General features: G+C 56.4%; 1 protein-coding gene across 1 annotated transcript in view; it reads right to left on the reverse strand.

Annotated features, from left to right (window-relative positions):
* RABAC1 (Rab acceptor 1 (prenylated)) overlaps positions 1-1,942 on the reverse strand; it is a 23,326-nt gene that overhangs the window by 20,424 nt on the left and 960 nt on the right. The window contains exons 3-6 of the mRNA XM_010863097.1: positions 1,798-1,864; positions 1,637-1,734; positions 135-236; positions 3-52 (exon numbers count right to left, since the gene is read on the reverse strand). Coding sequence (XP_010861399.1) covers positions 3-52; positions 135-236; positions 1,637-1,734; positions 1,798-1,864 — 317 coding nt within the window. The remainder of the gene's footprint in view (positions 1-2; positions 53-134; positions 237-1,636; positions 1,735-1,797; positions 1,865-1,942) is intronic.

Below are 1,942 nucleotides of genomic sequence, written 5' to 3' on the forward strand. Positions count from 1 at the left end.
GCCTCTATCTGGTGGAAGGCGGCGTGGGAGCCGATGACTACGAGAGTGGCTCCTGCAGGAAAATGGGCAGTTCAGGGCCTGGTGGCCTCACCTGGCCCCCACTGCCCACAGCGCTGCCCAGACCCTGTACTCACCCAGGACCCAGAAGACAGCGGAGCCTGCGCCAGCCAGCCAGAAGAAGGGAAAGGAGACGCCCCCAGCCAGAGCATACTGATGGGCAGGGCTCACCTCACGGCCTGCGGGGCAGAGGGCATTGTGCCTCCTCCCAGAGTAACCCCTGATGCTCCCCCAAAACTCACAAGCCCTGGGAGCCTCAGGGTCTAATCTAAACTTGTGCCAAGGCCCTCCAGCCCTTGGCCCCACCCACTGACAGTGGGAACACAGAGTGCCTTCCTCAGCCCCCTGCCCTCTGCCCTTCAACCCCACTTCTGCTAGGAAGCTCCCAGCCTCCCTCTCCTGACTAGTTCTCCTGCTCCAACCTGCACTCGCACAGATCTGGAACCTTCAACTGGCAGCCTAAGAGCCAAATCTGACCTGGGGATGTGTCTTTTGAGTCTGCACATTATTCCATCAGAATTTGGTTTGTGGCTGCTGGAAAAACTGGATAATTTCATGTAACAATAGGCCGGCCCTCTGCATCCACGGATGGAAACCGTGGATCATTGTACTACATCATTTTTCATAAAGGACTTGAGCATCGGTGGACTTTGCCATCCATGGGGGCTCCTGGAACAATCCCCTATGGACACCAAGGGGCAGCTGTACAGATGTCTGGCTTCTCGTGGTGGATTGGAAGGTCGGAACTGCAGGTACTGGTGGCAGCAGTGGCTGAAGCCAAGTCGTGTCTATACTCCAAGCGCTCCGTCCATACCCTGGGCTAGCCCGATGAGCCCTCCACCCAGCCCACCTTTGTCATGTATAGGACCGGCAGGCTTCTGAAGCATTCTGTCTTAGGTCTATCTGTTCATCTGAGCCCAATTCCCCCTTATCCCCAGTCCAAAGCCCTTGAGCATCCCCTAGCTGGGAACTCAGGGCCCTCTGTTTTATTTTTAAATCTTCTGCCAGCACCGTACATAATGTGTGACTTAGTTCCCTCATGGGGGATGGAACCCATGCCCCCTGCGTTGGAAGCATGGTCTTAACCACTGAACCACCAGGGAAGCCTCAGGCCTGTCTTTCTTCTCAGTGGTGTTTCCGGTGTCAGTCTGGGACCACGTGAGCCACAGGGCTCAGCTTCCCTCTCTGAGAAATCCCAAGATTTCCACTTCCACCCCAGGAAACAGGAAAGGGGGAGCACGGATATAGGCCAGTGAGAAGTCGCCACCTGGTGGCCGATGTGGGTACGTGCAGCTGACGTTTTTGGCAGGAGGTCAGGGAGAGGGAAAGAATAGGTTTAAGGAGTCAGGAGGAGGTGGGTTCTGGGGTATCTTCTGGACTTGGGGGATAGCAACTTGCGGGGGCTGTGAGTGGGTGGGAGCATCACGTGTGTCTGAGACTTTAAGGGACCGAGTTTGGGGAAATCTAGTGTAGATAGAGGCTTGGGCAGACGTGGGTTCAAAAGGACTTGGGTTTGATGTCAAAAGGTTTGCGTTCCAAGAGACCAGGATGTGAACAGTCTGGGCAAGGGATTTCTCACCGAACAGCACAAACTTGGACTGCAACGTGCGCAGATAGAGGATGTAGCAGGCGCCAAAGAAGACAGCCAGAGCCACCAGCAGCATGGGAGACGTCGCCCTGGAAGGGGCAGGGAGCCATGCGTCAGGGAGCTGGGGCTAGGCCAGACAAGGAGGCCCTGACCTTCCCATCGGCGGATGGCAAGCGATCTGCTTGGGGCCGAGGAAGTCACATTTGGTCACACTGAATCCTGGCCAGGTTGATGGGGGGACTAGGGACCTGGCCCTTCGGTGAAAACTTCCGGCAGAACTATCCCATGGGAATGGGG

Source organism: Bison bison, unplaced genomic scaffold, assembly GCF_000754665.1.
Source record: "Bison bison bison isolate TAMUID 2011002044 unplaced genomic scaffold, Bison_UMD1.0 scf7180017858349, whole genome shotgun sequence".
NCBI lineage: Eukaryota > Metazoa > Chordata > Mammalia > Artiodactyla > Bovidae > Bison > Bison bison.